This window comes from Phascolarctos cinereus, unplaced genomic scaffold (assembly GCF_003287225.1).
Source record: "Phascolarctos cinereus isolate Bilbo 61053 unplaced genomic scaffold, phaCin_HiC Scaffold_726;HRSCAF=1367, whole genome shotgun sequence".
NCBI lineage: Eukaryota > Metazoa > Chordata > Mammalia > Diprotodontia > Phascolarctidae > Phascolarctos > Phascolarctos cinereus.
Window position 1 is genome coordinate 175887665 of NW_027556098.1, and position 27874 is coordinate 175915538.

At 44.3% G+C, this 27874-nt stretch overlaps 1 protein-coding gene across 1 annotated transcript; it reads left to right on the plus strand.

Moving 5' to 3' along the window:
* Positions 1-400: 400 nt before the first annotated feature.
* Positions 401-26371, plus strand: OAF (out at first homolog). Its single transcript, XM_020984845.2, has 4 exons — positions 401-1178; positions 22798-22932; positions 23943-24123; positions 25224-26371. The coding sequence occupies exons 1-4, from the start codon at positions 933-935 to the stop codon at positions 25499-25501; spliced, it is 840 nt and encodes a 279-aa protein (XP_020840504.1). The 5' UTR covers positions 401-932; the 3' UTR covers positions 25502-26371.
* The last annotated feature ends 1503 nt before the right edge of the window (positions 26372-27874 follow it).

Sequence of the window (27874 nt, forward strand, 5' to 3'; positions counted from 1 at the left end):
GTTCTAGCAGAGGTCCTCAATTCATTCTATGACCTTACTCGTGGGTCTCGGGTAGTGTCACCCAAAGCAGGGAGGGAAGGAGATGGGGACAGGGAGAATGTCGAATGGAGCAAGAAGGTAACGGATAGGTGAGGCAGCCAGGGAAATAAGAAAGGGTCGAGAGTACTGTAAGGGGATGAAGGCAGATTGCAACGGTCCCAGGAGGAGTCTATTAACATTTCGCTGTCCTAAGGGGAAAAAAAGCTGAACCCACCGGCTCCGCCCAGGCAGGCAGGAAAAGATTTGACAAAAAAAAAAAAAGTGAAATTCTGACACCGCCCCAGTAGATGATGACTGGGACGCTGGGGAGGGAGACTAGTTGAGAAAGTTCCGTGGGAAAAGTTCTTTCCAGCTGCCCCGTCTCAGTCTCCGCCCTATAGGCATACTCACCCTTAACCTTATCCCCCTCCCCTCCGGCAGGTTGCCTAAACTCTGGGGAGCAGCTACGTGGACCAGAGCTGGCCCTTTAAGGGCTAGGAGGTGCGCTGTCTCTTTAAGGCAGGTCCTTGTGGTTTCTGTTTTCTGAAGGAAGTGACGGGGGATTGAATGAAAAGTGCAGAACGGAGTTAAAGCAGGCGGGAGTTGGGGACAGAGGGAACAGCTGGGTTGGGGCGAACCGGCCGTGCCCTGGGGACTCCCGCTCTGATACGCGGCGCGGCTTCTCTGCACTGGCGGCATTCCTAGGCTCAGTCCATGTGCCCAGCGCGTACCGCTGGATAGAGGCAGAGCCCCTCGGGGTCCAGCTCTCCCCTCCCTACTCCCAGCTCCAAACTTGGTACCAACTTCAGCCAGTTTGGCAACTCCTCCTCCCCCGCCCCGCGCGTCCGGGGTGAGGAGGGGGACCGTGGGGATAAGAAGGGAGGCGGCGGACTCCGCTTCTGCTGCCCCCGGTGATGCGCTCCCTCCGGCGCAGAGTCCCGCATCCTCCCCAGCTGCTGCTCCTGCTGCTGCTCATACCTGGGTTGCAGGCACCAGCCGGGGGGTCCCCGGGGCTGTCCGAGCTGAAGGTCCGAGTGCGGCTGCCAGATGGCCAGGTGACGGAGGAAAGTCTGCAGGCTGACAGTGATGCAGACTGCATCAGCCTGGAGCTACATAAACCCGACGGGACTCTCATCTCCTTCACTGCAGACTTCAAGAGGGTGAGGGACAAACCCCCTAGCACTACCTGCCTCTCACCTGGACCTCCTCTTTCCCATTCATCTTCTCTCTTCTCCTTAAGCTCAAGCCGGTCCTCTTCTGCTTCATCAGTTTCCTTCCTCTAACCCATTTCCCCCCAGAGATTTCAGAAAGAGACCTACCTCTTCCTTCTAACCCCCCCCAACACACACACAACTACTCATCCATTAAAACACCACCACCACCCCCATCCCTTCCTTCTTTACCAATGGGGTGGGGTGGTGAATTGAAGGCTGAGGACCAGAGTTCCATCCTTGGTTCTGCCACATTTTAGCTGTTTGACATTCTGAATGTCACTTTAATCTCTCTAAGCTTCAATTTCCTCATCTGTGAAATGAAGGAGTTCTACTAAGGGGTCTCTGGTCCCTTCCAGTACTAAATTTCTATGACTGCATCTGAATTGGATAAGGAAACCAGTCAAGCACTAGAGAAGGAATCAGGATGGGGTATGTGGGGGTGGGAAAATGGAACGAGCAGATCATTGCTACCCTGAATATACCAATTATTAGGTCTCTGACTTTAGACAAAGTGCTTTGGATCCCGTTTTCATCCATAAAGGATGAAGGAATTGGATGAGATTAAGAATGGGCTATCATTCTTTCTCATGGTTCTTTCCTGAGTTTGTTTATAGGAGTAGATACACTCTACTAAAGCAGTGTGTTTTAATTCTGCCAGCTAGTACACCTGAGAAGAGGGTCCACACTCTGCCCCTTTTTCCTGCAGGAGAGACATTCTCTTTTTCTTCCTCCAGGAAGAAGCACTGGGCAGTTAATGCTACCATCAACTTTCCTGCCCTGGATTGATATATCCATTAGCATAGTCCGAGGACAAGAGACCTGGTTAAATTGGAGGGGAGGGGGTGATGAACAGGAGAGGGGGTAGGTGGAGACAGAGGCTTAGGCTGGTCTACCCCTGAAGTTAGAAAGAGTTGGGATTTGGGGGCTAGAGGAAGGGAAAAAACTAGTCAGCTTAGATGTTCTGGTGTGTATCTAATTATAGCCAGGCAGGAATCCTAAACAAAAATAACAAAGGTGGAGAGATAAGTTGAAATGTGAGGTTCCCTCTGACCTCCCCACCCCATGTGGCATGGAAGGTCCTTGGGGTACAAGAGGTAATGGGGGCCTTAGCCACAGCTCAAGGGACTTTGGCTATGTGAAATAAAGCCTTCAAGGTACCCTGTCACTCACTACATGAGTGGTGGAATCTAAAATGTCATAGTAATACCAGGTCTAGCATAAATCAGGACCTTCCATCCCCAGTGACCAAGCAGGCTAGTTGGAAATGGGAAAATTTGGGCCAAATCTGCCCATTTCACACTTCCTTTGGGAAGAAAAGCCTGGGGATGGCCAGCCCCTGGGCACTCTGCTAGAAGTTGTGGGACCTCTCTGAAGCTGAGAAACAGCAGAATCCAGCCCTCCTTCTCTGTCAATTGTTCAGGTCTGGCTTGGAGCCTTCCTTGACCCCAATAGGCTGCTGTAGCCCTCTTGCTAGCTTCCTCTTATCCCTTGGACCTTCCCAGTTGCTTTTCACTGGGAGCCCAGGAGCAGGAATACTGGAGAGAGGCTCTCCTAAAGCAGTGGGAGCCCACTGTTCCCTATAGCGGTCGCTCGTGTCTTGGGGAAGGTACTGGAGCCGAGTTGAAAGGGGGCGGGATGGGGAAGCTGGGCCTAGTTTTTACAACCACTAGTTGCTGCCAACACTTAATCTTTTTACTGCTTTGCCCTGGAGGGAAGGGAGAGGAGAGGCCTGGAGAATGGAGGGAGTGGGGGTGGAGACCGAGGCTAGAGGAGTGGGATGGGAGCAGGGGGCAGGGAACTGGGGGAGTAGCCCCAAGAGCCCGAGGCCCAGCTGCAGAGTCCATCTGAATTTAGCTTGTTTAACCCCTACAGTGCTGCAACCTCTGAGACTGGGACCTTGCTATCCAGGTTTACAAAGTCAGTTTTTCAAGTTAGCCTCTGACCCAGAGACTGGTGCTTCTTATACTTGGCGGCTCCACAGCAAGTAAGGGAATTTGGAGCAAAGGGAACTGGGATAGGACTCTGAGCTTTCTCTTACTTACTGAGGCAGACTTTAGTGGCGCACATGGTAGAAGCCCAGGTTTTTTTCCCCTGCCCATTGGCTATGGAAGTATGTTTACTTTGGACTCTCTCCCTTGAAGCTGGATAGTTGACTTTTTCTTTGGATTTATTGCTTGTTTGGTTCTTGGAGTCTCCAGCCCTTTGCCTTCTTTTTTGGGGGGGTGGCGGAATGGGAGGGGTCAGAGTGCTGTTCACTAGAAAGTTCTGTCCTGGGGAAATAGTTTTCTCTGATGGAAAAAGCCACGAGGATATTTGGGTTTTGTTCTATATGCACACCTTTCTGGAAATTGTATTTAAGATTTCCCATACTGCTGAAAACAATGGAGCTAGGAACTTAGTTATGTTTTATTGTGAAGCATTTACAAAAAAAAAAAAAAGCACCTTCCTTCCCTTTTAGTTGTGGCCAGAGACACTTGAGTGATTGACCCAAGGTCGACCAGCAAAGTCAGCAATTAATGTTAGAAGAATTTAAGAGTGGTTCTAATCTCACCCTATTGCTTTAATTCCAACAAAAGCAAAAAAAAGAGAGCAAATTCTTCTTTGCCAAACTCATTTCTTGTTTATTAGGTTTAGTTCCAGAAACTCCACTGGATTGTTGGTGCCATGAGATCACAGCCCTTACTATAGTGGACCCAGTTTTCCATTTTCCTTTGACTGAGGAGGCCCACCTTGCTTCTAGAACCACTCTGCTCACTTGTGGTCCATTCCAACATTTTAAAATTCTAATATCTCTATTCAAACATCACTTTTAATGCCTCATGGCGGTACAGAGGCACAAAGACTATGGCAGTAGGGCAGCTCTGCCCAACTTGGAAAACTTGAAAGCGTAGATCTGACAGACTATCATTCAGCTCATAAAGGCTTATCGCCAGAACAGTATTAATTTGAGGGTTATTTTTTTCTCACAACAGTTTATGACTTTTGATAGAAGTATAGGGGGAGATCATAGATCTTTGACAATGCTGAAGTACGAGTCTCATAACCATCACACTACATATAACGTGAGCTTTGGGGTAAAGTGGAAAGAGCTGGTTTGGAGTCAAAGACCTTTGTTCAAATCCTGGTTCTATAACTGCTTGTATGACCTCTTGGGCATATCTCTGCATCTCTGCCTGGGCCTTAGTTTCATTATCTATACAATGAGTGGTTGAGAAAAAGTCAGATGACCTTCAAGGTCCTGCCCAGTTTCTAAATTCTGGGGCCTGTGTATAATAAAAATGATCAATCTACTATGTGACATGTCCCAGAATTTATGCAATAATTATCATTGTGCCATGTCTTAGAATCAACGTAATCGTAATTGTCTCTTTATCATGTATAATGATAATGTAGAATGGCAAGGAAGATAAGGCCTAGTCCTATGCCCCAGGTCCAAAGTATATGAACAGTGGAAAAAAATACTTGGATTTGAAGTTAGAGGACCTAGGTTTTAACCCTTCCTCTGCAACTTGCAGGTCACTTAACTTTTCTGTACCTCAATTTCCTCCTCTGTGAGATGAGGGTATTAAAATGGGTCCCTTTCAGCTCTAGCTCTGTGATCCTATGAAAGGACCTAATGAATATTCAACAGTGGGTCTGAAGAAAAATGAAATTCCCTGTTTCTCATTTCTCTATTTTTGTTTGGTTCTCTTAAGGAATTTGAGGGTTATCACAGAGTGCCAGACTTGGGCGTCAGGAAGACTTTTATTCAAATCCCATCTCAGGCACTTAACTGCCTGTGACTGGACAAGTAATTTAAACTCTTCACTTCAGATTCCTCATCTGTAAAATGATGGGATTGGACTCCATGGCCTCATCCTTACTGCTGGCTGCAGGCTGATATTTGATATCACGAGCCTGGTGATCAGGGGATTTCAGTGTAAGAAAAGAACCTTCCTAATGATAGAAAGTAGAGTGGACTATCTTTGGAAGTAGTAAGTTTCCCAACCATTCAGTTAAAAGTGGAATGATCACTTGTCTGAGAAGTTTTAGAGGAGATAAATGCTTCAGGTATTAGAATTAGATTAGATGACTTCTGGGGTCCCTTCCAAGGAAGGAGTGTTTTGTTTTGGGTTTTTTTGTTTTTGTTTTTGTTTTTGGCTAGACAATGGTGTTAAGTGACTTGCCCAGGGTCACATAGCTAGGAAGTGTCAAGCGTTTGGATTTGAATTCAGGTCCTCCTGACTCCAGTGCCAGTGCTCTATTCACTACACCACTTAGCTGTCCCTTGAGGTCCCTTCCAACACTGAGACCCTATGGCTCTGACATCTTAGCTGAGAATGAGTTCTTTCTCCTATCTTATGACTATGGAAAAAAGGTATGAATAGTGAGAGAGGGGAACTAGATAGAGACAGACTGTTAAGCTAGAGTATAAAGGGAGGAAGGCAATTAGGCTGGTGAGATGACTCAAAGCTATGCCAAATGAGACTTGGATGAAGGAACTGGGAATATTTAACCCAGAGTAAATTTAGAGAGGATATGAATAGCCTTCCAGGACATTGAGGACTGTCAAATGAAAGACGAATTGACTTGTGATGCATAGTCCCAGGGGGCAGAATCAGTAGGTTGAAGGAAGCTACTGGGAAGCAAGTCAAGATAAGGGAAACCTTCCTAAAAATTTGAGCTGTCCAAAAATGAACGGGTTGCCCCCATCTCTCCATCTTCAAGGAAAGATTTGATTAGACCATTTGTTGAGAATATTTAGGAGGGATTCTTGCTCACATATAGGTTGGACTAAATGAACTTTGACAGTAAGATCATAGGATTTAGAGCTGAGCTTTCCTTCTGGCTGAGATATGAATACATGTTACATATGGGTGGGGTCAATACAAATTGAATTTGGTCAAAGCCTTTGGGCAAGGTTGTCCTACATACAGTAACCCTCAGATAAAGACCCTATAGGATTTGAACCTTAAATCCTTTCTGTATAATAATTCCAATTTATAACGTGTACACTCCTCATAATAACCCTCTTATGTAATCAGATTCATGTGTGTGTAATTATATATAATCCATACCTCATAACAGGCATATCCTCAGGCCCTCAACTCATCATTTTCCTGTAAATCCTTTGGCCTCCCTCCCCTCCCTTCCCTTCCTTCCCCTCCAAGGGGGCAATGGAACTAGCTGCTGGTGAGGGGATGAGTCACTTCTCAGCTTGGCTAACTGGACAAGGATGGGTGGGACAGAGGCAAGGGAGTTTCATAATTGGGGAGAAGGGTTCATTGAGATTCCCAAAGGTGGTCCTTAAGGCCAGATGACTGAAGAGGAGAAGCCAGTGTCAAAAGAGACACATGTGGATGTCACTTAGGCCAGATTAAGGCTAGGATTTGTTGAGTGACTCAAAAAGAATGGAAATTCATTTGATCCTTATGATCTTTATACTATGTACTGGGGAGAGATCAAAGAAAGGGGGCACAAATGGTCTTTGCTTTTGGGGAGCTCTGGCTGATAGGAAAGGGTCAGAAAGTATAGGGGAATAGTCAAAATATAAACATCAGAAACATCAGCAGAACTAGCTAGATGGTGCCTAAGGTTATTTCTGTTTCTGAGGTTCTATGGATCTATGAATTGAAATGAACATAATACAAAGTTCACAGTTACCTAAGTTCACAGGGGACAAAAAAAATCGCATTGTGATAGAACGTTAATGGGAGAGACCTCTTGGAGTTTTGTGGTTTGGTTTTGTTTGTTTTTAAGTGGAGTTATTTCCTCCACTTTCCCTCTCATCTGTGGCAGCCCTAATCCATTATTAGACAGTGGGACAGGATGTATGGAGTGACCTACTGAGGGCATGAGGCCCTGGGCTCCTGATTATAGGATCCTGGCCCTTGGAGGTCCTCTATTACCACCTCTCCCTTTACAGATGAGGCAAATAAGATCCAGAGAACCTAAGTGACACACTTGAGATTTAAGCAGCTACCGCTAGAGGAAACGGAGCGGCACAGTGGATAGAGAAATGGGTACAGAGTCAAGAAGACCCTAGTTCAAATTTGGCCTCAAACACTTATTAGCTTCGTGGACCTGGGCAAATCACTCGGCCTCTGTTTGCCTCAATTTTGTCATCCATAAAAAGGGATAATGACATCTATCTCCTGAGGCTGTTGTGAGGATCAAATGAGATCAAATTTGTAAATATTATCATTAAGTGCAGAGCCTGACACATATCAGACTCTATATAAATATTTGTTGTTCTTGTTGTTGTTATGCCTCTCCTACATCAACTTACAGCACAGCTCAAGTTCCTCACCTCCAGGAAGTCTTCCCTGATTTTCCCAGCCTACCTAGAAGTCTCCCCTTTCTTTGAAGCAGGCAAGTACTTGATTCTATGCTGCCTTTCCTCTTTCTCCAGCCATTTTCCCTTTGAGTGTCCCCAAACATGGGGACCTTCTAAACTATAGTGCCCAGTATTCTTTATGTCCTGCCTCCCAAACAGCATCACTTTTGTGTACTGGTCTATGCACCTAAGGGGCACTTGGTATAGACTTGATTCATTAACTCCTCCTCTCTCCACTGCCCCTAGGAAGCAGAATATTGGGTTGGCAATCAGCATGTAAAAGGGAGTGAGGGGACCCCTCAGTTTCCCCCCCAAAAGAGGAATCATTAGGCTTAGCCTGGCAAGGTCTTTAGTCCTGTTGTTGCTAAAGTTTCTAAGAGTTAATTGTGGAAAACCTCCACCAGGGCAGTGAGATCCAGTTGCTTGTTCCTCAGAACTTGGCAGGCGGTGTTCCTACCACCATACCTGACTCCTCCCTCTCCCTTCCCCCCTCCCCACCAACAGCTGGAGTAAGCAGGTTCTTAACCACTCTTCCTGGTTCAAGTATGGGTACATTTGCTGCTGGAGGCAAAGTGGGTGGTGGGTGCTGGTAGAAGAGAAAGCAAGGTACACAATACTGAGAAAAAGCTTAGAGGGTACTGGGCTGGAGGCACAAAGAGGCTTGAGATGATAAAGTCCAGGATAGACTCTAGCTTCCCTATTCAATTTAGCTCAGTTCAACCAGCATTTGTTAATATATTGTGCAATTAATATAATGTGCAGGGTATGCCCTGGTGCTACAAAGAAGCCGTCCTTGCTTTTTTAAGTAGTTTCAATTCTACATTGGGGATAAGCACAGAGAGAGAATGGAACACCACAACATGAACCCAGATGAATACAAAGTACATTCAAAGTGATTCCAGGTGGAGTGGAGAGGACATTAACAGCTAGAGAATTTGGGAAAGTGTGTGTGTGTGTGTGTGTGTGTGTGTGTGTGTGTGTGTGTGTGTGTGTAAGTGGCACTCCCCCAAAAGGAAATCGAGATGGATGGAAAACAATAATAACTAGTATTTATATTATATTTTAGCTTTTGCAAAGTGCTTTACAAATATTTTCTCTTCTCAACAACCTTGGGAGGTAGGTGCTATTATTATCCCAATTTTTACAGATGAGGAAACTGAGGCATATAGCGATTAAGTGACTTATCCAGGATCACACAGCTTCAGAAGTTTCTGAAGTGGGATTTGAAATCAGGTCTTCCTGAATCCAAGTCCAGAGTCCCTAGCATACTTTGAGAGTTAAGGCAGGAAGTAAATCCTGCATGTCTAAGGAGATTTTCAGAATCATTAAGGCTGGAAGAATTCCCCCGAGTATCCTCGCCACAGAAGACTTTCCAATCACGACACTACCCACAATCATCATTATTCTCATTGTTGCATAAAATAGCTCCCATCCATGTGCTGCTTCAGAGTTTACAAAGCACTTTCCTTACAGCAACCTGTACAAGGTAGGCAGTTGTAATATGATTGTTCAGTCTTTTTTCAGTCATGTCCAACTTTTCGTGACCCCATTTGGGGTTTTCTTGGCAAAGATATAGGAGTGGCTTGTTATTTCCTTCCCCAGCAGTTCTAATATTATTATCCACATTTTATAAATGAGAAAACAGGTTCAGAAAAGTGGTCATGACCTCTCCAAGGTCCTGTAGTCTGTGAATTTGAGAACCACTTCTCCGAACTTGGGGAAGGGGATTCAATTTTACAAATGTTTTTAAAATATCTACTATGTGCTAGAGACTATGCTAGGTACCAAGACTACAATGAAACAGTCCCTGCCCATGAGCAGTTTACATGTGTTCCTCCTCTGAGCACGTTTCCTCTTGTTATAGCCTCAGTAGATCTAATTCTGTGCAGACTGGAGTAAGGCAAAGTAGAAGCCAGGGAGAGGTGTGCATTATAGCCTCATTTTCTTCAGCATCCTTCAGACTTTCCCTCTCTGCCTGGAATCAAGAGACCATTGATTTCCATCTGGAAAGGGCCTCAGAAGTCACTGAGTCCAACCCCTCCCATTTTACAGATGAGGAAACTGAGGCTCAGAGAGAGGAAGGGACTTGACTAAGGTTACCTTGGTAATAGGAGAGATGAGATTAGAACCCAGGACTTCTGACTATAGTTGCAGCAACCTTTCCACTGTAGCAGGGGAGAAGCCTTCCAGCAGGTTGTTTTTGCTGGTCCTACTCCTGGCCCATGTCACCCCCAGTGGTGTTTAGGACTGGGCATTTAACGAAACTATAATTAAAGTTCTTTGCCCCATCAACTTTTGGAGAGAAACTTGAACAGTTTTTTCAGTCAGTAAATACTTAGTGAGCTTCTGCTTTGTATAGGGAGGGCACTGTTCTAGGCACACTAGTGGGAAAGAGAAGTATAAGATATAGTCACAGAATCCCAGAGTCATGAGGGACCTCAGCACCACTCAATCCAACCTCTGCCTGACCAAGAACTCCCTCTGCTATAGCATGGCGCCAGTTCTGCCTCTGAGGCTTCCCTTCTTTGCTTCTAGTTCTGTCTTCAGAGAAAATAGATTGGAGCCAAAATATGGAGGACTTTGAATGCCAGACTAAGGAATTACAACCTGTTCCTATAAGCAAGTTTACTTCCTCTGTTCCCTCCCCTTTCCTCCTTTCTTTCTTTGTTCCTTCCCTTCCTCCCTTCTTTTCTTCTTTCCCTCCCTCCTTTCTTCCCTCCCTTCCCTCCTTCCCTTACTCCCTCACTTCTTTCCCTTTCTTCCTTCCCTTCCATTCTTCCTTCTCTTCCTCTCCCTTCTTCCCTTCCTCCCTCTCTCCTTTCCTCTCTCTCTCCCTTCCTTCTTCCCTTTCTTCCTACTACTCCTCCTTCCTTCCTTCCTGTTCCCATATGTTTCCCCCTTCTCTATGACCTCTATTATATTCCAGTTCAACAAAAATTTATTTAGCACCTACTAAGTGAAAGGCACTGAGCTAGTCACTGGGGACATCAAGGGAAAACAAGAGTCCTGCCCTCCAGGAGCTTACATTCTACCAGAGAGAGCCAACATGTACAAAGGTACAAAAATAAAAGGCAATTTGAGAAGGCAGAGAGCCCTGACTCCAGGCCTGGTATTCCATCCACTGTGCCACCTAGTTGCCTGGAGTCAAGAATACCTGCATTCAATTTTGGCCTCAGACATGTGACCCAAAGCAAGTCACTTAAATTTTTCTTCCTCAGTTTCCTTGTCTATAAAATTGGGATAATAACCTCCTAAGGTTGTTGGGAGGATCAAATGAGATGACATAGGAAGAGCACTTCACAAACCTTACAGCACTCCGTAAATGCTAACCATGATAAATTGATATTCTTAATACACAAGTCAGATGAGATTATACCCCTGATTCAGCAATACCACTAAAAGGTCCATATCCCAAAGAGATCAAATTAAAAGAAAAAGGACCCATATATACAAGAATATTTATAGCAGCTCTTCTTGTAGTGACCAAGAATTGGAAACTGAAGGGATGCCCATCAATTGGGAAATGTCAGAACAAGTTGTGGTTCATGATTGTGCTGGAATACTACTGTGCTATGAGAAATGATGAGCAGCATGATTGAGAAAAACCTAGAGAGACTTACATGAACTGATGCAAAGTGAATTGAGCAGAACCAGGAGAATGTTGTATATAGTAACAGCAACATTGCAGTGAAGATCGACTGTGAAAGACTTTAGGTACTCTGATCAATGCAATGATCCACAATAATTCCAAAGGACTCATGAGAAAAAATGCTATCTACCTCTAGAAAGAGAAATGATGGAGTCTGAGTGCAGATTGAAGCATATCTTTTTTCTCCTTATTTTTCTTACTTTGAAAAAATCACAACATAGCTAATATAGAATTTATTTTAGAGGCTCAACCCAAGTGTCACCTGCTACATAAGATCTTTTCTGATCACTCAGTTGTTAGTGCTTCCTGCCCATCAAAAAAAAAAAGCATTTCTAGTCACCTCATATATGTCTTGTATTGATATATCTATGTTTATGTGATTTCCCCTACTGGAGTGTATGCTTCTTGCAGGCAGGAAATTTTTTTTCTTTGTATGGACAGCACCTGGCACCCTATTTGGCACTTAATAGATGCTTAATAATGGCTTGTTGGATTGAATAAAGGGGTTAAATTAGATGATTATTAAGGTCTCTTACAGTTCTGACATTCAAGGATCTATGAACCAAGGAATGAGGACAAGAAAGATACTGTTAGAAGAGCCAGTAGAAGGCAGTTTTGTGAAACAAAAAAAAAACAGAGAAGAGAGGATGGTAAACATGTCAAATGTTACAAAAAGCTCATAGCAGATGATGACTGAGAAAAGACCATTGCATCTGGCAATTTTAAGATCACTGGTGACCTTAGACATTGCATCTTCTTTTTCTGCTCCATTCTGAGAAGACTTAGGAATTATTTGGCTCATTCACTAGGATGGTGAGAGATTGGTCAGCTCAACAAATTGTCAGATTTGCCTAACTAGAAATTTTCAGGTCACTTCAGCAGAGGATACAGGGGGCCTCCATGCTGGGAACTTGGACAAGAGAGAAGAGTGAAGGCCTTGATCTGGGAAGCCCTGAGTCAGCAAGACAATGGGGCATAATTGATCCACATAAAGCCCTACATTGTTTGTCGAAGCAGTCTGGACAGGAGCGACCTTTGGGTTTTGGCTGACAGAGCACTAGGGTGTTGGGGGAAGGGAAGTCCTCTAGAGGCCAGGGGGCACCACTCCAGGCCCTTGTCTCTGAAACACCACTCATCCTGGCACAGCCCCCTTACAAAGAGTCTCTGTCTCGGGTAAGACAGCCCCGAGGATGTGTGGACATTTGTGCTTTGAGTTGATTAACCACTTCTTTGTGATGAGGAGTGACCTGAGCTTATAGACACTCATCTTAATGGCCTGGAATCTTCAGAATCTGTCCTAAACCTCACCCTTTCTCTTCTGGAAGGGGCTGAGCAGAACTATCCGAGAAGATGTCTCTATGTTCTTCAACTCAGCTGCCATCCCAACAAGCTGCCAACCCATCACTCAATTAGTCCCATGTGTCTCTCAGCTCTGCCTAGGGCTGCCCTTGGGAGTTTCCCTCCTCCCTCCCTGTCACCACCCAGTTAGGTTAACTATAGCTATCTACCCAAGAGAGGCCCCTAACCATCCTACCCCTCCAGCCTATAAAGCAGCCCCAGCCCAGAAAAGAGTGAATAAATATTTGGATTGGCTCAACTCTGGCACAGAAATCACGAGCTCCAGTGTGATGGGAAGGAGCCCAAGACAGCAAAGAAGATTCCCAGGGGGAGAGAACTGCTGCTGAAGAGCTGGAGGGGGATGGGAAGAGGAGAAGGAAAGCAGAGCTGCAAGCATGGTGGGAGCCTTGGTATGATGGTTCAAAGCCCACTCCGGCTCTCAGGACAAAATGGTGGACTTCGGGTAGGAAGACACACACATGCACATGCGCACACACACACACATGCATGAATACATACACATACACTCCCTGAGATGGAATCTAGCAAGTTGACCTGGGCTAGCCATTCCAAGCACCCCTTTCATATCTGATACTACTTTGTTAAAAGCGTGTTTGTGAGGTGACATAGCTGTGGTGGACAGACCCCATTTCCAGACTCAGAATGAGTTTTGTGGAGGATTGGGTCTGGCATGGACTTAAGGAGAGGGGAGAGTAATGGATTGGGGTGGGGGTAACTCCAAACCAGAAGAGGTGATAACAGAGTGGAAGGGGCAGGTGAAGGGACTGAGAGATTGGCTTTGAATGGAACTAAGGAAATGTGAATGAGTGTGTGTGTAAAAGAGAGGACAGATGATAGAAAGTATATTTGGAAGCACCTGGGTGTATTTAAGAAGGAAGACACAAGAGTGAGAGAATGAAAGAGGAGAGAGAATGTTTGTATGAGACCATAAGAGGAAAAGTATTTGAGAGTGCTCAGGGGTATTTGGGAGAATCTATCATTGAGATAAACTTTTTGAAAGTGAGATAGTGCAGAAGAGAGAATGTGCATGTGAGGCAGACTATGAGAGAGAAGTCAAATGAGACTTTAAGATAGAGATTACATGTGAGAGTGTATCTGAGCTTGTGTGTGTGAGACATTATGTGAGACAGGCTTTGAGAGAACTCTGGCAAGGAAGATCAGCTCAGAGAATGTGCCTGAGACAGAGACTCTCTGTAGGAGTGTGAAAGAGACCATGTATGGGCTATTAATGACTGGGTGAGCAAGACTGTTTCTGCAACAAAATGTTAGAGACCTTCTGTGGCAGGCTGTGGGTATATGAGAGCATGCAGACAAGTGTGGGGCTCCCTCCCTTCCTTGCAGAGGTGGGAGGGGCCCCTATGGTGTGGAACACTGTTGACACTGTCCATGTGTTGGTTCATTTTGCTGAACTGCTTTTTTTCTCTGATTATTTATTAAAAAAGGATGGCTCTCTGGGTTGGGTAGAGGGAAATATTGAAAGATGAAGGTGGCATGAAAACAAAAGATATCAATAAAAAAAATTCTATGTGTGTGTAAGAGAGACACAGAGACTCTGTGTGTGTGTGTGTGTGTGTGTGTGTGTGTGTGTGTGTGTGTATAGGACAATGAGAGTTTATCAAGCAGTTCTGTGAAAAGACTGACCCAGAATATAGCCCCTAGTCTAAATAGAAAAGAGCTTCAGTGTAGAAAATGCAGAAGAGGCTACTCCGTGTCCTTAGAGAGTTCATTTGAAGCCTAGGAAAGACCTTGGCACAGAGCTGCCTCTTGTAGGCAGGAGAAGATGAGAAAGCTTTTCCTCACATTGGAAGCATGAGATCAATCCCATGAAGCCCCTGCTTCCAGGCACAAAGGAATGTCAGGACAAGATGTAATGGCAACTGGGAGACCACCAACTCTGAGGCTTCAAGGAAGGCACTAGATGACTGACAGAAAGGAAGAGGTCATGAAGGAGCCTTCTTCATGGAGACTGATGTGATCTGAGCCTGCTCACCCTCTAGCAGAGGGGTGTCTTGGAACATGTGGGGAACTTAGGAGTGTTGTGGACCTGTAAGTTCAGCAGTGGGTTTGGTAAGTCTACATGGCCAGAATGGGAAAGAATGGCAGACACACTGGGTTGAACATCATTACCATATCCCTGTCTATAACAAAAAAAGGTGGGGGAGGAGGTATTGTGCTGTGGAGACTTGGACTTTAAAGTGCAGCATGGCATAATGGAAAGAGAAGTGCACTTGGAGCTCATATACCAGCTCTGACATTTAGTAGTTGTGTTACCTAGTGCTTACATCTGAGTCTCAGTTTCCTTATCTGTAAAAATCAAGATAAAAATACTCGAACCACCCATTTCACAGGATTGTTGTGAAAAAAGTGCTTTGTAAACTTTAAAACACCACAGAAATCTGAGTTATGATATTGGACATTCATGGTTTCATCTCTGGACCATGGACTCTCTGTGTGACCTTGGCCATGTTGCTTAGCCTCTGAGCTTCAGTTACTCCTTCTGTAATGAGGGCAAAGGTCTGTGAACTTTTAAAAAATAAGTTATATTCGTTCTTTTTGTTTTTACACCACTTCCCAAAGACATCCCTCACCACTCTTTCCCTGCCACTAGAACCCTCCACTATAACAAAGAAATATAGTTAAGCAAAACAAATCAGCACATTAACCACATCTGACAACCTATGCCTCATTCTGCACTTAGAGTCAAATACCTCTCCGAGGAGAGGAGGAAGGAGTGTTTCACCATCAGTCTTCTGGATTCAGTAATTGTTTATTGCATTGATCAGAATTCTGGTATCTCTCAGTGTTGCTTTCCTTTACAATCCTGTATAAATTGTTCTCATGGTTCTGATTACTGAACTCTGTATCAGTTCATAAAGGTTTCCCCAAGTTTCTCTGAAATCTTTGTATTTGTCATTTCTTATAGCACAGTAACATTCCATTACATTCATAAACCACAATTTTTAAGCCTTTTCCCATTTGATGGGCACCCCCTTAGAATGTTCCCCTCTGTCTTTGACCTCCTTGGGATATGTTATATATATTAGTAATATACTAGTAATATCGTGGGGGTGAAAAGGTATGGACAGTTCAGTGACTTTTTCTAGTATGGTTCCAAATTCTTTTTTCAGAAAGGTTGAACAAATTCCCAGAACCACCAGTATTATTATGCGTGTCTTTTCACATTTCCTCTAACATTTATCATTTTAATCTTTCTTCATTTTTGCCAGTCTTATGGATAAAGGTGAAACATTAGAATTGTTTCCATTTTAATTTCTTTTATTATAAGTAATTTGAAGCATTCTTTTTTGAGAGTTTGCGTTTCATCTTCTGAAATATATTCATATTCTTTGACAGTTTATCTCCTGGGAATATCATATCTCTTATTCATATAATCTCAATTCATTATTTTCCCCTCTAAATCCATCCTTTTGTAAGTATTCTGGATAGCAGATCTTATCAGATTTTTATGCGAAGATTTTTTCTGAATCAATAGCTTCTCATATTTGACAGCATTTTGTTCCTGCAAAAGCTCTTTAATTTTAGGTAATCAAAACGGTCTATTTTATCTTTGTGATCTCTGCTATCCTTGCTTGGTTTAAGAATTCTCCCCCGAGGCTGTACAGCATGGCTCCTTATAATGTTTTAAAATCATGTGACCTCTTAAATTTGGGTTATATATTCATTTGGAGCTTATTATAGTACGTGGTATAATATGTTGTTCTAAACCTAATTACTTTCAAACTGCTTTCCATTTTCCCCAGCAATTCTTACAAGAATAGGAAGTCCTTGGCTCCCAGCTGTTTTTCTTGTTGGATTCATGTAACACTAGTCACCTCTGTTCAGCTGCTTCTAGGTCTTACCTGTCTAGTCTGTTCCATTGATTGAACTCTTGGAATTCAATGGAACTCATTGAACTCTTCTGTTTTTTTTTCTAACTCGCATGAAATCGATTTGATGATTATTTCATTTTATATGCTTTGAGCTTTTGAGAATCAAGTAGCAGAAATGCAGAGCTATGTTATTTCTATGGGGAAAACTGCTTTTCTTAGAACTTTTTGGTATACTGTAAAGTAGACTTCATTTATAATCTGGGAAGCTGGTTTTAAATCTCATTTCACCTGCATGACCTTGGTCAAGTTATTTGACATTTTGAACCTCTGTTTATTCATCTGTAAAATGAAGTGTTGGATGAAATTGTGTTTAAGGTTCCTTTCAGTTCTAAATCTATGATCTCCTCCTGTATTTAACACCATTTAAAGCAGTGTATCAACAGATTAGCACTGAGCCCAGGGAAGCTAAAATGCTGGCCCCCTGAGCAACTCCCAGTCCTTTGTGCACATTTGGACTAAATTCAGTTGAAGATGAAGCCTAGCTGCAAAGGGAGGAAGTTATTCTCTTTCTTGTCATCTCTTTATATCCCCACCCTGGGAGTTCTAGATAATATCACTTAAAGAAAATTTAGGTTGGTTCCTGTTATGGTCTTCCCACCTAAAAGGGATTAGAAAGGTACCCAAGGTACAGCATAGATCAAGTAGACGACAGTTATTTATTTCCTCCACTAAAATGAAATGCTTAAAACACAAAAGATTCATAAGCACACATTGAAAAAGACTTAAAACACAATACAGTAACCTATAACTCTCATTATACTCTCCTGTGAGGTTGATACTTAAAATAATAAAACATGAGACACTTAGTGACACTGTCAAATAAATAGGCATTTGACATTCACAACAACTCCTCACTGTTCAAACAACTTCCTCAAAGTCCAGGATCAAATGAGATAATGTATTGGCCAAATGCTTAGGCTATGGTAGGTGCTTAATAAATGTTTATTAAATGAATGAATAGAGGCAGTTAATAAATATCAAGGCTTCAGCTCATCCTCTTTCAGTGATCATCTTCTCTTGAGAAATTTGTAGTACTTACAGAGAATACCTCCTACAATGAAACCAGTACTGAATGAGGGACCCAGAAGCTCCAGACCTCTCAGGTTCATGAGGTTTCCTTCTCAGATGGAAATGTTAATCCCAGGATCACTGTTTAATAACCTCTGTTCCAGGGGCCTGGGAAAGGGGGGGGGATACAAAGCAGAAAATAGAACTCTTGCCTTAAGATCTGGACTCAGACTCATCTGAATTCGCATGTACTCTAGCTACCACGTGCAGGCAGCCACCATTGGTACCTGGGATTGACAGGAGGGAGGGGGGAGGGGAGGGCAAAGAAGAGTTCAGAGACTCCCCAGAGAGATAGTTCCATACTGCATATGCTAGAAGCATAAAGAAGAGATCTGAGCAAGAGCTTTGTCTTCAAAGTCTACTAAGTAGGTGACTCTTCTTGGCTAAGTGGCCAATAAGGGTATCATTTCCTCATCCCAAAGTCCTTTAGCATTGAACTAGAATTCCTAACCCCTTGATGTACCTGAGGAGATAGCTAGGTAGTAGTGCAATGGATATCACACTTGCTGCTAGGCCTGGAGTCAGGAAGACTTGAATTCAAATCCAGCCTCACACTAGCTGTGTGACCCTAAGCAAGTCACTTAACCTCTGTCTGCCTCAGTTTCCTCAACTGGAAAATGAGGATAATAATAGCACCTACCTCCCCAGGCTGTTGTGAGGATCAAGTAAGATATTTGTAAAGTGCTTAGCACAGTGCCTGGCAGGTAGTAAGTGCTTAATAGATGCTTGTTCTCTCTTCCCTTTCCCCTCTTTCCCCCAGGCAAATTCAGTTCAACTCCACATAGGCTCCATGGGGCACACTCTTGCAGAGCACATTGCTTCAGGAGTAAGGGGAGGTTCATGATTACTGACATTATACTAATAACATCTAACAACCTCATCCCTGGGTAGAATTTACACTTCCACCCTCTGCATTGACTTGGTTACTCTCTTGGTAGTCTTGCCCAATTACACAAATCCATATGGTTCTGGAGATGCCTGGAAATGTCTGGTAAAAGAGGGCTAACTGAGCCCTTCCCCCCTGCCCACAGGCATGGACTCCTTATATTCAGGGAGAAGACAAACAAGCTATCTTCTGTATTCTGGTGCTAAAAACCACCCACTTCTCCTATCAGTGCTACCTGGCATGGGCTTCAGAGGCTGCTTCCCTCCGAATCAACCCTGGGAAACCCCCATCAGGGAGGAAGTTGGGAGCCCTGTGGGAGGCTGGGAACCAGGCAAGCTCTTCATAAGGCCAGATACTTTCAGTGTCCCTGGGGTCCTTTTGTGAGGAAAGAAATCAGTACTAGTGATGGATGGAAAAAGTCATGGGGAAAGGGGGCAGCCAAGTCACAAGAGTGGGAGATGCTTCAGAGACAGGCCAGGATGATAGGGCATAGCTTCCAAACTTAGATCCCTTAAAAGCAGAAACTGCCTTGTTTTTCAGAGGAGAATCACTGGTTCCCCAGGGGGAGAGAGGAGAAAAGAGAATGGCTTCAGTGTTTGGAGAGGCTTAGGGGAGGGAGGGAAATTAGAATGAAATATTCCTTTCTGAGGAGACATTTTTGGGTGCCTATCTTCCTCAGAATCCTAAGCACTTAATTGGGAAATTATTCCGTATGCATACATTCAGTAGGAACTTACAAATTCACCATGCTGCAGCACTAGTCTTGGAGACAGAGCTGAGTTCAAATCCTCACCTGACACTTATTAGCTATGTGACCTTGAATAGTTTATTTAACCCTTCTGAGCCTCAGCTTCCTCATCTGTTTAAAGGAGATTATACACACTACCCGCCTTCTGGGGTTGTTGTGAGCAATGTGTTTTATAATCCTTAAAGTACTTTGTAAATATGAGATTATTAATATTCACACAGAACAATAAAGAACATAAAGACAGAAGGCTACATTTGAGATTTAAATCTTAGACTGGAGTTAAGGAAAGAAAATACCAATAACCCTAAAAAAATGTCATTGAGCTCCCAGCAGAATCCTAAGGGGCTAAAATTTTCTGCAAGAGTTGTTAACAAAACAGGAGAAAAAGACATTTCCATTTCTTCTGCACACCCTCTAATCTAAAATTTATTTGATGCCTCTGGGAAGAATGGATGATGTCACAAAGAGCTGTGTCCATATTCCCTGTGCCTCAGATGACTTGAATGCACCCAAAGCACTGTTAAAAAAATGCTATAAATATATTGAGAAGAGTTATTTTTAAAGGGAAGGAGCTGAACTTAATGTTGAGATGTATTTTTGATACCACTTGGCATAACCTTCTGACTCAAGTCTTAGGATAGGAAATCTGGCTCTGGGTTCACCTGGCAAGAGATGAGCCCTGGAAAATGAAATCTAGCCATCTCAAGTGCCTTGCCCCTGGTCATAACTCCTGCTGACCTGAATGAAGGGAGGGAGGGAGAGAGAGAGAGAGAGAGAGAGAGAGAGAGAGAGAGAGAGAGAGAGAGATCATATGGCTCAGACTGGCTGGGCAGGGAGATTCCAGGAGCTAGTTATCAGAGAAAGGATTTCCTGTTGAGAGGAGGCCAGGATAAGCCTTCAGCTCTGATTCACCTTCCTGCCAGGTCTCCGTAATCATGAGGGACTTGGAACCTTTCCTTCTGTATAGGAAAGATTGTCTTGGTTAGTATGTTTTGGGAGGAGGGAGGGAGAAGAACCCTGGCTGGACATCAGAAGAAAGAAAGAAAGAAAGAAAGAAAGAAAGAGAGAGAGAGAGAGAGAGAGAGAGAGAGAGAGAGAGAGAGAGAGAGAGAGAGAGAGAGAAAGAAAGAAAGAAAGAAAGAAAGAAAGAAAGAAAGAAAGAAAGAAAGAAAGAAAGAAAGAAAGAGGGAGAGAAAGAGAGAGAGAAAGAAAGAAAGAATAACTGCTTCCATACTCCCAGGAATGCTATAAGGTTAAAAGTAGCTCAGAAGTGAACAGCACTTAAGAAATAAACTAGGTTTCACTGGTTTACGGCAATTGTTTCTTTCTTCCCCCACCCACTGACATTTCTGATAGAATCATCATTAACAGTATTTTTGAGGGCATACTAGGTTGAAGGCACTGTGGAATGGAGTGGGAAAGCATTTATTAAGTATTTACTACATGCCAAGCAAGCACTGGAAATAAAAATCGAAAAATGAGACAGTTCCCGCTCACAAAGAGTTCACATTCTAATTAGGGAAGACAGCACAGATAAGCAAGAGCTTAGCTGCAGTCAATGGAAAGGCCCAGGGGTCCTTACAGATGTCAATCAATGGGAGTGGCTGTGTCCACCCAGCATCTGGAGGGCCCACAGCTGTTGGCACATCGTGAGTTTGGTGGAATCTGAGCAGGAAATGGGCTGGGTCTTTGGAAGAAGGGCATACAGTGCAAGGCAAAGGAGTTTAGTAATAGAGAATATGAGCCTTCAGAGAACTTATGGTCAGTAATAATAATAATAGCTAACATTTATGTAGCACTTTAAGGTTTGCAAACCACTTTATAAATGTCTTGTTTTACCGTCACAACTACTCTGTGAGAAAGGTACTATTATTATTCCCATTTTCCAGATGAAGAAATTGAGGTAGACAGAGGTTAAATGATTTGCCTAGAGGCACACAGCTCATAAATGTTTGAGGCTGGATTCAAACTTGGATCTTCCTGAATCTAGGGCAATGTTGTTTAGTGGGAAAGAGCCCTGGATTTGGTGTCAGAGGACTGGGGTTCAAATCCTGCCTCTGGCACTTACTAGCTATGTGATCCTGGGTAAGTTGCTTAACATTCCTGGATCTCATTTTCCTCATTTCTAAGCTTAAGCCAGAGGACCTCTAAAGTCCCTTCTAAGTCTTAACTCTATGAATCTGCTAAAGGTCAGATAAATGGTATACACAGTGATGCCAGAGAAGTCCAGAAATGAGGCCTCAGCAAAGATTGGAAAATGTTTCATGGGTGAGGTGGACCTGAATTTGGCCTTGAAGTTAGACAAGTGGAGGGGGAGACAACCAGCCAAGCATGAACAATGCCCCAGAGGCCTGGATGCGCATAATATGTTGGAATTTGGGAGGTGATTTTTTTTCTTTCTTTTCTTTCTTTCTTTCTTTCTTTCTTTCTTTCTTTCTTTCTTTCTTTCTTTCTTTCTTTCTTTCTTTTTCTTTCTTTCTTTCTTTCTTTCTTTCCTTCTTTCTTTCTTTTCTTTTCTTTTTTTTTTTTTTACCAATTTGAAAGACGGTGAAACTGATAGCCAGCCAGGGTTCTTTTCCCTCCCTCTTCCCAAATTTAGCTAAAGATCCAGATTTATGTAGGAGGGTAGTTTCTGCCAAGGGTGAAAAAGTGAGTTGAAGCTATGGTATTGAAACCTTGAATGCCAGGCTAAGAAGTTTAGATTGCATATACTCCATGCAGTGGAAAACCCCTGCCCCTCACTATGCCCTCTTCCTGCCCCCTATCCTGAGCCACACGGTTCAGACTGTGAATCAGGAACAGGAAGCAGCTCTTGACCTGCTGCTAATGCCATTAACAGCCCCATCTGGAGAAGGGGAAGTGGAAGGCAAGGGTAATTTATACCGGCTGTGTTTCTGAAGTGATTGACTGATACCAGGGTTGGAAGGAAAGCAGCAGCTGCAACACCTGCCCGTCTCTGCACTTTAAAGCCTGTTTTGCCCTTTACCTAAGACACCCTGACCTCTCTTCACCCTCTAGCTACAGTGAGCAGGGTGACAAAGGGAGGTGGGGAAACAATCCCCGAGTAAAATAAATGTTTATTGAGTGAATGAATTTGCTATGAATAATTGATACGCAGATAATTGAAAGTTATAGAGTCATAGAATTTTAGCACTAGAAAGGACCTTAGAGATTGTCTCGATGATAGAATATAACATACTTGGAAAATGAAATATTTTCTTCTGGTGGAAGCTTTGCCCTCTTAAATGATTTCATTGGAAAAATTTCCAGACTAAGAAGCCTGTGGCATGGTCCGACCCAAAAGGGTCTGGAGTTCTTGGAAGAATTTTTTTCTAGCTCTTGTTTTAAATGAAATTTGCCTGGATGGTCAGATCATAAGCCCACATTCCTCAGTAAACTATTTCATAAATTTCTGTCATTAAAAAAATTCATCATCCTTTGATCAATCTAGTGATGAGTCTCTTGGAATTTAGGCTGGAGAAACTCTGTGCCTTCTCCCAAAGCTGAACAGGAACCACCTTCTGTTCCCTAGGACATCTTTGTCCAAACCTGAGATGTGTGCTCTCCTGGGGTATCAGAGGAGGGGGAAGATGGGCCCTACTGACCTCTACCTTTCTCTTCCCACCCTCTTCTTCCTCTCCTCAATCAGGATGTAAAGATCTTCAGAGCCCTCATCTTGGGTGAGCTGGAGAAGGGCCAGAGTCAGTTCCAGGCCCTCTGCTTCATCACAAGGCTACATCACAACGAGATTATCCCCAGTGAGGCTATGGCTAAACTTCGGCAGGTGACTACTCCTCCAGACTACTGTTGCCCCATGACCCTCCAGCTCCCCAACCTACCCTGGCCCCACTAACCAGAGTCTAGATCCATGACAGCCCAACTACCCACCCAGGCCCAAGCCCATACGCACCAGAGTCTCAACTCTCCAGCCCACCCAGTACCAGCTTCCCAACTCACCCTGGACCCCAAACTTCCCCCCCAGTCCAGTTTATCCTGATACCTTATCCCTCATTTCCACTATTAAACCAATGCTCCTAGTTCCAAGCAAATGCCCCTTGCAGTCCATCCCTTTTTAGTGTCTCAAATCCCCAGATTCTTCCCTTAAGTCAGGGGCGATCTTGAGGCCACAGATGGCCCTCTAGGCCCTCAAATTCGACCCTTTGACTGAATCCAAACTTGACTGTGAAGTTTGGATTCAGTCAAAGGGCCACGCTTGAAGACCTAGAGGGCCACATGTAGCCTTGAGGCTGCCAGTTCCCTACCCCTGCCCTAAGCCCTTCTGTAGTTCTTATACACAAGAATCTTCTCTCAGTACCTCCTTACCCTTATACCACCACCTGCCCACTTTCCTAGATTCAAAATGGGATGATTCCCCAATGTTATTCAGATATTGGGGGGGGGCAAAAGAAAGAGGGTAGAAATTATATCTCTTGCTCTCCAGACCCATCAGAAGCTCTTATAAATCCCACTAGTGGCCTACTGTATGGAGAATAGCTTCATCCTGCTGGTATCCAACCCCCCTCACCTCTCTCCCCCTCCAAAACCTGTCCAAGTCTAGGGGAGGGGAAAAAGAGAAGAGGAGTAGAAGGGAGAAGGAACCACACTAACTCTTTGATGTATGCCCCCAAAAGAACATTTGTAGTCCCACAATACAAATGGTAAGAGATGAAGACTAGTCATGGATGAGGCTTTTGGGGGAAAGTGGGTGAAGTATGTAAGGGAAAAGAGACCATGGGGGACCACAGATATGCTTACTCCAGTTTCTCCCCTCCCCACCCCACCTACCCTTAACAGAAAAACCCTCAAGCGGTACGTCAGGCTGAAGAGGTGCGGAGTCTGGAACAGCTCCACATGGACGTGGCAGTCAATTTCAGCAAGGCAGCATGGCTGAGCCCCCACATCCATAACGTGTGTGCCGAAGCCCGAGAGGCCATCTACACCCGGGAAAAGGACGTCCAGTTCTGGCTGGAGAGAGGTCAGGCAGATAACCTCTGCAGCACTGGGCCTAAAGTCCCAGTCATAGGCTACGTAAAATGAGGGAGAGGCCATACAGGCCCTGGCCATAGGGAACTTTCTGTCTAAGGGTGGAGGCTACACACAGGCAGACAAATGAAAAACAGCAAAGACTTGGAAATTCATGCAGAAAGGCCAGGTGCAAAAACTGTCTCTACGTGCTAAGGAGATGGGTTGTCACACAGTGCTTGGGGAGAAAAAAAGGGCAAAAACAGAGGATGCTTCTAAGAGAAACTGAGAGTTGAATAGTATTCAGAAAGACAACAGGGGCATGGGTTAGTGGGCTGCTGAAGGTGGGAGTAGTGACCTGTGGAGAGCCTCAGGGGCCATGTCCACCTTCACCATGGCTGGGAACTTCACTGACTCACTCTTTTGGAAAGCAATGAGCACCAGGCCCTGGAGCAGCGGGCCTTCCTAGAACCCTCTTGGCCCTCCCCCTCTGCTCCCACCTATCCAAATTCAGCCGTCTCGTTTCTTCCTGTCTTGTCTAACTCCTGCCAGTGCTGCTGGGTGCCCATCACATCCTCACTAGGCCCCAGACTCTGGCTGCCTTCCTCTCTCCAAAGAGAGGCAAAAGAGAAATTGAAATGCCAGCAGTTCTAACCCAAGTTTTAAGTTAAGGTAACCCTCACCTTCCTCCCATTCAGGGTCTGGCTGCACAGAGGGCTTATAGGATCTAAAACTAAAGAGAACTTCCCATGTTGTAGCTGAGGAATCTGAGAGGGCCTGAAAGGTAAAAGAGCCAGGTTTCAATCTTAGATCTGGCTCTCGGCACCTAGGCTTTCAGGGCAAGGATTGAGTTAGACACTCCCTAACACAAAGGTCATAGGTCAGTTTCTCCCCTCCTTTGATTAGGTCCTCTGGACTCCTAGCTGAAGTAGGGGTGGCCTAGAGCCTGGAAGTAGGCATGGATAGTCCAGGCCAAGGCCTCAGGACACTGCTCCAAGGTCATAAAAGAAGACCAGGAAATGACTGGGGGTGGGTGGGTGAAAGGAGGCCTGAGAAGAGGAAGGCTGTTCCCCTCACGATCCCCTCCTCTTTCTCCTTCCCACTCTCCCACAGGTGTGGATGGCTCCATGTTTGAAGAGCTGCCTTCACAGCCCGATGACCTATCCAGCCTACAGCGTTGTCGGCTGGTTGGCGACCGATGGAAGCCTTGCTTCTGTCACTACGGGCTCAACTTAGCCTGGTACCCCTGCCTGCTCAAGTACTGCCACAGTCGGGAACCTAGCGGCCGCCTCTCCTCCTATAAGTGTGGCATCCGCAGCTGCCAAAAGAGCTATAATTTTGACTATTATGTGCCCCAGAAACAACTGTGCCTTTGGGATGAGGACACCTAGCCAGGGCCGGGGGCACTGAGCTGGGGAGGGGTGAGATGAGGCGCTCCCTTCTCAGGAGCAGAGAAAGGGGCTGCAAAGCCTCTCCTTTCCTCGCTCATCCCATCTGGAGTCTCAGGCCCCTTGCTCTATGACTGTGAAAAGGGATGAGGTTAACACAAGAGCTAACTTAAGACCACCCCTTCTCCTCCCCAATCCCTACTCCCTGCTCCTTTATTGAGGGTAGGTGAAGAGCCCCTTCCCCTCAAGGTATGTCATTTTCAAGTAACAAAAATGTGACCATTTCTTTTATTTAACTCTGTTAAGGCTCAGACCTTAAGAAAACCCTGCTGGGGTGGGAAGAGAAGAAAGGGAATATAATAAATCCCCTGTCTTCTCTGCCCCTTTCCCCTCCCACTTATACTTCTCTTCCCTCACTTAGAAGGAACCCATACAAATCCATTCCTCAAGTGGCTTCTGTTTGCCGTTTCCCCCTCCCCACTCCAGCAAGAGAACTTCTGGGGATACTCCCCCGAAAAAAGCCATGGGGGTAGGGGTGGCAGGTAACATCAATGAATTACCCAGAGGTACTGAAGGAAAGAGGGGTACAGGCCAGAGAAGATCACAAGCCATAGCCTCCACTCCTCAGAAATCCAGGAATATGGGTGCAGGGGGTAAGGCTAGGTGGAGAGATCTCCCTGGTCTTCCCTACCCGACCACAGTGCCTTTATCCCCCAGGTCCGGACCTAGCCAACCAGTGTGATTGCTAGCAATATTTTTTTCCATTTCATAAGATTATTTTTGTAAACATGGGGGGAGGGGAGGGTTGAATTCCAGATTTTTAATGCAAAGTATTTATCATTTGTACCAGAAATAAAAGAAGTTTTTACTTTATCAGTGTGATTGGTCTGTACACTTTGGGGTGGGGACTGTCCAATTGCTTCGGCTCATACAGGACATACTTGAGCCAATACTGCCACCTGGTGCTCAACAAACGCTATGCAGCCTCTGCAGCTGGGCCAGAAAAGTTCAACTTTCAAATGTTTGTATTATTTTTTTATTATTATTAAATTCTACTGTGTGCCCAACTGAGCTAGAAGTTCTAGGAAATACACAGGAAAGTATAAGCAGATGTCTGGGCTCTAAGTTTGGAAGATTATAATCATAATAATACCTAGCATTTAGATCGTGCCTCCTAGGTATGAGGCACTGTGCTAAGCACTTCACAATTATGATTTTATTTGATCCTCACCACAACCCTGGGATGTAGGTACTGTTATTATCCCCACTTAACAGTTGAGGGAACTGAGGCAAACAGATTAAATGACTTGCCTAGGGTCACACAAAGCTAACATGTGCCTGAGGCCGATTTGAACTCAGGTCTTTCTGACCCTGGGCCAGGTGGTCTTATCTGCTGCCATCTAGCTAAGTGCATTACAGATATTCTCATCTGATCCTCCAACAACCCTGGGAAGTAGGTGCTGTTAGCACCCCCATTTTACAGTATAGGAACAACTCATTAAACAGTGGTGAGCAATACAAGACAATATTCAACACTGATATAAAGATAGGCTATCCTCGTGGGACTGAGCTGGAAACCACAATGGAAGTCATCTTTATAGATGAGAAAACTGAGCTCCAGAGTATGGGAAGCAAACAACTTACTAAGTGGAAGAATTGGGATTCCAACTCAGGTCCTCTGCCTCTGAAGCCAATGTTCCTTCCATGTTACCATTCAATTCCCTAAGTGATATCTATTTGAAAGAGGAAAAATAGTATATGTGCATATGTGTACATGTATGCTTATATTATATATATAATACATGCATATATGTGTGTGTATATATATATATACATATATATGTATATATATATACATATATATATACATATATATATGTATATATATATACATATATATATATATATGAATAAATGCGTACACATAGGTATACACTGAAAAAGAACATTGCCCTTTATAGGCTGCGCTCTGGTTTGTTTATACAGGACAGATTTTAGGGAGAAAATACAGACTATATTTGCATTAATACAAGTGGTCATCTAACCTCCTGATAAAATGAAATGCTTAACTTTTTTCATTTGTTTCAGTTTTGAAGTTTTTTGGACTATCAGGGCCCAAAATCATGATTTTTGTCAACACAGAGGATTCCTGGTAGGGAAATTCCTTCCACTGATGCAGATTGGCAAGACAGGGGTTTTAGAGAGTTGCTTGGAGCTGGAGAGGCTAATTGACTTACCCCTGGTCACACAGTCTATGTCAGGGGTGGGGAACCTGCAATCTTGAGTCCATGTGTGGCCCTCTATATCCTCAAGTGCTACCCTTTGACTGAATCCAAACAGCCTCGAGGCCATAAGTTCCCCACCCCCGGCCCATAA